Source organism: Nannospalax galili, unplaced genomic scaffold (assembly GCF_000622305.1).
Source record: "Nannospalax galili isolate Female #2095 unplaced genomic scaffold, S.galili_v1.0 scaffold105, whole genome shotgun sequence".
In the NCBI taxonomy this organism is placed as follows: domain Eukaryota; kingdom Metazoa; phylum Chordata; class Mammalia; order Rodentia; family Spalacidae; genus Nannospalax; species Nannospalax galili.
In genome coordinates, this window is record NW_008354502.1 from 839,255 (window position 1) to 846,021 (window position 6,767).

General features: G+C 39.0%; 1 protein-coding gene across 1 annotated transcript; it reads right to left on the reverse strand.

Moving 5' to 3' along the window:
- Nucleotides 1-2,486: 2,486 nt before the first annotated feature.
- Nucleotides 2,487-3,425, reverse strand: LOC103748923 (olfactory receptor 13D1). The gene has a single exon (XM_008851704.1). It carries the CDS (start codon nt 3,423-3,425, stop codon nt 2,487-2,489), a length of 939 nt encoding a protein of 312 aa, XP_008849926.1.
- Between the last annotated feature and the right edge of the window lie 3,342 nt (nt 3,426-6,767).

Below are 6,767 nucleotides of genomic sequence, written 5' to 3' on the forward strand. Positions count from 1 at the left end.
ATTGTAGGACAAAATTTCTTTGTGTGTGTGTGGGTGTGGTGTATGTGTGTTGTACGTATACATATGTGCACACACATGCTTCTGTGCACATGTGGAGGCCACAGGAGGCATCATGTGACCTGCTCTGTGACTCCCCACCTCGTTCGTTTTAGATAGTGTCTCTCACTGAACAACTAGGCTTGAAGCCAACAAGCTCCAACAATGTTCCTCCTGTTTCCACCTCCATAGCACAGGGCTGTAGGCTTCTGTAAGATCATTTCTGGCTTTTTCTTGGGTTCTGGGATCTGAATTCAGCTCCTCTTACTTGTATAACAAGTGCTCTTTTACCCAGAGCTGTCTCTCTAGCCCCTAGAACAAAACTCTTAACTTGAGAATTTTTTTTCCCTCCTATATCTTAGGGTCAAATTTCTCAACACCCTTAAAACCAGTCCTTCTCTAAATCCCTTGCCTTAGGAGGACAGACTATTTTGCATGACAAAGACTGTCATGATTGAGGAGGGGAGAAGACTAGAGGTTGAAAAGTGCAGGAAGATTGGGTAAGAAGAAATGTTGGAAAAGATGCTCTGGAGCAGCTGTGAACTGAATGCAATGAAATCTTTATGTGGCTGTGGCAGAGCAGAGGGCGTTAAATGCACTTCTGATTGTTTGATTCTAATCATGATAATTTGGCAAGAAGGATTGTGATGATAATTCCGATACTTATACTGAAAGGCAGACAACCAATTGTGTTCTTTATTTGCTTTGTATTAAAAAAAAAGAAATCCCAAGGGTACAGTTTGATGCACTTTTCAAGCAGAACACATCACTTAAGGAGCTTGTAGACTGGATTTCAATATTTTGAAATCATTTCTGGTGAGGAAGCTGGTGGGATAACAAAAGTGAAAGTCAGAACACAGGAAAATGTAAATATTCCTATGCAAGTATTGGGGAGGTGATGGGACTAGTTACATGCATGGAGGACAGAAATCAGATTATAATTTAGTTATTAAAAGGAGAGCTGGTGAAATGCTCATCAGCTGAGCACACTTAGTGCCAAGCCTGTTGACCTGAGTTAACTCCCTGGAACACATATCGCTGAAGGAGAAAACTGACTCCTACAAGTTGTCTTCTGACTGGCATGTGAGTTAAGGCATGTGAGCACACATGCACTCGAACACACGATAAGCATCTAAATAAAAACACAGTTTTAAGAAAAAGAGAACAACACGCCTTTAATCACAGCGCTGGGGAGGCAGAGGCAGGTGGATCTCTGTGAGTTCAAGGCCAGCCTGGTCTCATAGTGAGTTCCAGGACAGCTGGGGCTACAGGGAGACCCTGTCTCAAAAAGACCGAAAAAAAAAGAACACACCAGATGTGGTGGTGACAACCTTTAATCCTAGCACTTGGGAGATAGGGACAGGCATCTCTGTGAGATGGAGGCCAGCGTGGTCTACATGGTGAGTTCCAGCCCAGCTAGGGCCACAGGGTGATCCTGTCTTACAAAGAAAAAAAAAAAATTAAAAAATATAAATAAAACAAGAACCCATGAATGCTTGATACTTAGGCCTACTTAAAATATCTTTTGAACTTCTTGCCTCAGAAATAGGAATGGGGGAAACAGTAATGAGGAGTTGGTGAAGAAATATTTAATTAGGAATGTCTAACTGTAAGTGGTAAGAATCCATTCCAAATTTTTTTTTGTAGAAAGATTATTGGCTCATCACCAAAAGCATAGCTGTGAATTTTGCTTTAGACACAGCTGTCTGAGAGCATTGGACACCTCTTCTCTCCTCAAATCCCCCTCTTGCCTTTTCAGTTAGGCATTTTCCAGGAGCTGGCAAAGACTGGGTCTCAAATCCTGCCTCTTCATCAACTCTGGCAGAAAGAGGGCTTTCTTTCTCAAACTGGGGCAGCATTCTGGAGCTGAGTGATCTGCCTGTCTTGGCTGACCTGCTATGTTGAATCGATCACTGGGCTGAGACATTTTCTTAATTGGCTAGGCCTATACACAGTGTTTACCACTATTTCCAAAGGATTGCATTAGCCTTTCCCAGGAACACATGGATTCAGAGGGAGGGACTATAGAGTTGTCCAAAGAAAGAATACTTTCTTCTACCATTTCAGGGGATTCTAGACAATGAAATAATGGGTGTTAAATGGAAATGCCCAAGAAAGGAGACTAGGATGACAAAAGAAAAAAGAAATAGATGATGGAGGGGTGAGGGCAAGCACAAGAAAGAAACAGCAGAGGGAAGAGGGAGACAAAAATGAGAAGAGAAATAGGGGGCGAAGGGAGCTAGCAGAGAGGAAAAGACTCATCTAATGAAAAGCCGTAAAGAACCTGTTAGAATGTCTGTAAGCAAGATGGTATTCAGCCCGGTTATATGACATTGTGCTGGAAAGAACAGGAATCTCATCTTTGTTTGGCCTTTCAAGCAGATTTTATCTTTGAGAACAGAACGTCCCATCTGATCCCAAGTTGCGTGTATCACATGCCTCGAGGCCTTTCATATTTTCCACAGATGCAAATGTTTGCTCAAAATTTTCTTCACAGCTTCTTTTACCTCTTTATTCCTCAAACTGTATATGATGGGATTCAGCATTGGAGTTACCACTCCGTAAGACAGTCCAATGATTTCATCAGATGCTTTGGTGTATTTTGACTTGGGCTTCATGTACATAAATAGGGCTGATCCGTAGAATAGGATGACCACAGTCAGGTGGGCTGAGCAGGTAGAAAATGCTTTCTTTCTTCCTTCAGCAGAATTAATTCTCAGGATGGAAGAAAGAATGAAAATATAGGACACAAAAATTAACAGCAGAGGAACCACTAACAAAACAATGCTGGCCACTGTCATGATAAGAACGTTCATGGAGATATCTGAGCACACAAGTTTAAGAAGAGCCAGGATCTCACAGGTTAGGTGATCAATGACATTATTACCACAGAAAGGTAACACCATTGTCAAAACTGTTTGTAATAGAGAGTTCACACAGCCTATGACCCAGGACCACACAGCCATGTGTACATATAACACCCTGTTCATGATTATGGGGTACCTTAGTGGGTTACAAATGGCTGCATACCTGTCATAGGCCATCACAGCCAGAAGGACACACTCTGTGGAGCCCAAGCCAAGAGAGATAACCATTTGCAGAGCACAACCAAGGAAGGAGATGGATTTTCTCTCAGACATAAACATAATGAGCATTTGAGGAATGGATGAGGATGTGTAACAGATGTCCAAAAAGGAGAGATTTCCTAGAAAGAAGTACATGGGTGTGTGGAGGCGGGAATCCAGGATTGTGATGGTAATGAGGAGACTGTTTCCTAGGAGGATTATCATGTACATGATGAGGCAGAGCACAAAGAGTGAAAGCTGGAGTTCTGGGTATTGGGAGAGTCCCACCAGAAAGAATTCGGTCACTGCAGAGTAATTCCCCATCTTCACAAGCGCATGTCGCCCGCAGAATTTATAAAAGCACATGACTCAAAGACAGTTGAATTTTTGATGTAAATTTATCGAATCACTTTCACATGCTTCATCGTCTTTGGTTTCTACAACAGCCCTGGATTCAACAATGACATGGATATTATATTTTTTATTAATGACAGACGCTGAGATAATCATTGTGTGCTTGGCATCATGAAGCGGCAGAGACCTGGAATTGTGTTGGGAAGTGGCCTTCCTTGATTCAATGCAGTCTCAGGTCAAACTAATTTAAGTGTGGCTACATTTTATTTTTCTTAACTATTTTTCAGTAAGGCTGTATTCTAATAAAGCTGCATCTAGCTTAAAGTATCATTTAGATTTGGTAACTTGCTGCTGATTTAGAGTAGGACCATTTTAAATTACTTAACTCTTTAGAGTTTCAGCTAGCTAGGCCACTTGTTTAAGGTAGAAAAATGAGTGAATATAATTCTTTGGTGGTTTATTGTGGGGATTAAATTAGATAGTATCTGCGAGGTGGCAGGTATAGTAGGTAGTTCCAACATATCATCTAAAATTATATATGAGGGGCTGGAGAGATGGCTCAGCAGTTAAGAGCATGGCTGCTCTTGCAGAGGATCTGTTCATTTCCCAACACCCATATGGCAGTTAACAACTGTCTATAACTGCAGTTCCAAGGGAATCCAGTGCTGTCTTCTGACCTCCAAGGACATTGCACAGCATGGGTGCACTTACACACATGCAAGCAGTACATTCATATGCATAAACTAAAAATAATAAAATATTTTAAAATAAAATTATATCTGAGAATACGATAGGATACCATGTAAAATAAAATAATATTTAAAAATGTCCATATATAAATATAAATTATATTTTTAAGTCTAACTGAATGAAAAGGAAAAGGTTGATTTAATTAAAAATATTAGAGTAAGGGGATTGAAGGTAGACCATAAACATTTTCTGGGAGCATCTAACAAGTTCAGAGCCTAGAAACCATTGGAGTTTGGCTCCCAGGAATTTCCAGGCACTAAGGATACTGGGATATCATTATGTACAATTTTGCTCAGGCCTGGAATCCACTCTTCTTTCGCTGAAATCACCAAGTGCCACCTTTCTTCCTTTTACAATTTTCCAATTGTACCACGTTCTCTATTCCATTTCCTCTTCCACTTACCTCTTAGTTGCACTTTTATTTTTCTAGATAAATTGATAATTTTATAAGAACTTACTGATACACAATTTTATTTCAAATTTTACATTTGTACTTTAAATTATATCCCAAGATATTCCATATTATTTTTATTTTCAGATATGAAGATTTTGTATGTGAGTAAATTGATATCTATTTTTTTTTAGCACTTTGTTGTAAACCAATTATGCTGTTGCAAGCTCATTGAATGCCTTTGCTTATTTAATTTTCAGCGTAGCTGTGACAGAGATGTTATTTTAACTCTCATTTTATGGAAAGCAGAGACAAAATGAAATTAAAATAACTTATTATTTCTGCAACAAGGTCACAGAGATAAGTGCTAAAGACAGAATCCAATATCCAGTTATCTGGCTGTAGAGTCAGCCCTCTTAACCACTAGACCAGACCATCTGTCTCAGACTCCTAAACTGATTTTCAGCAAGAGAAAACTATTAGGAAGAAGTTTCTTCTGGCTGTGTTAAACTTAATAGCAAGCATCACTTGTTTTATTCCTGACCATAAGTGTGATACAGTAGAAAACTCTGAAGTCTGGATCATAGCTTCCTATTCTTTTGTAACAATTTCACAATTATGAGAATTAACACCATCAAGAACAATGATGTGAGAGTCGTGTCTCATTCACATCAATTGGTCACATGTCTGCAATTCCCCAGCCTTTGCCTCTACTCGGCAAATCAATAAACACTTCAGAAACGAATTGCCCTAGTTCTTGTCTTTTCTTTCTTTTCCATTGTAATTCATCTTTTTGTTAAATACTGCCTACTTATAACTGTAACCCTATATCATTGGAAACTCAATTTTAGTCTACTTTTCCCATATTTATTCTAGTAGATAGCCAAATATGATTATAGACTTACCAAAGCACCTTATATTTTGTAATTGCTGTTAAAGCTTATGTTCTCTGGGTTATGGTAAAATGAAGACTTGTTTTCCTAATCATATCCTCATCCCATCATACACATTTTCTTTGCCCCTTTTGTCTCCAAAGAACTTTGAATACAGAGGGCTTAATACTTGGCTGGTTGTAGGTGAGGGCACTTCTATCTATACGGACTAATACAGGAAAATGTTTTCTTTTGATTCCGGTTCCATGCCACTTCTACTCTCAGAGCATATCACCTAGATAGTGATTTTGGTAAATGGTAAAAGAGGAAATGATGGCAACAATACCTTATCACACTGGGAAATGGTCTCTTCTTCCTGTACCTGCTTTTTCTATCTGGTCATAGTGACCTCAAGAAGTCTCTCCCACAAAGGAGCGAGCTAAGGCAGTAGTTTTGATTTTTTGAATATAGTTGTAAAATAAAAAGGGAAAGGCAAAATAAAAAAGAAAAGAGTCAATATTTAGATTTTAAGGGAAGTGTGCTAACTACACATTTGTACAATTGCAGTGGGGCCGCTGAGGGAAAAAGGACAGAGGCAATAATGGCTACCTTTTCTCTCTCCAAAAAAGGTTCCAGGTAAGGCAGCCTATTTTTTTTTCAGAATAAAGGATGAATTGGAGAAATGAAAAACAGTAACTGCCAAAAGCACATACTATCACAAAGAGCCTACCCGTACCTCAGTGTTCTTTCCTTTTTTTATTTCTGCAGTTTTATTTATGATGATGGAGCCAAAGAAGGAGCTACTAGTTGGGTTTGCTCTGTGATGATTTTCATCAGTTTTCACACAAAAGATATTAACAGAAATAAATCTAAGGGAAAAAGTGTATATGCTACATTATACGATTTTAAGAAAAATCCTCCAGCCCATCCACTAATCACACTGCCATTCTTAAGTCCCTTGAAATTAGAAACTGAAACTATGGCTGTTATTCCTTGTGCTTTGCAATGCCGTATTGTTTCTTTTGTGTCTTCCCTAAACATGAACTCTTCTGTCTTCATATGTACATAATAAGCTGGAAGAACTTTCAACTCAAGGTGTTTTTTAGTAGCACTTTCTTTCCTCCCATTACGAAAGTAATGTCCTTGCTACATCCCATCATAAAACCTATGCTTTGTGCTCTCTTCATTCATTTATTCAATACCAAGTATGGCACATACCCTATGGTGCACTGTAGGGTTCCATTGTCAGTATTAGATTGTACAAATGGATGCTGGTTGCAAAATGCCTAGAGTAGATGT

What these genes read in the sequence shown, in the direction of transcription:
- LOC103748923 (XM_008851704.1), bottom strand. Translation starts at nt 3,425, where the DNA reads ATGGGGAATTACTCTGCAGTGACCGAATTCTTTCTGGTGGGACTCTCC.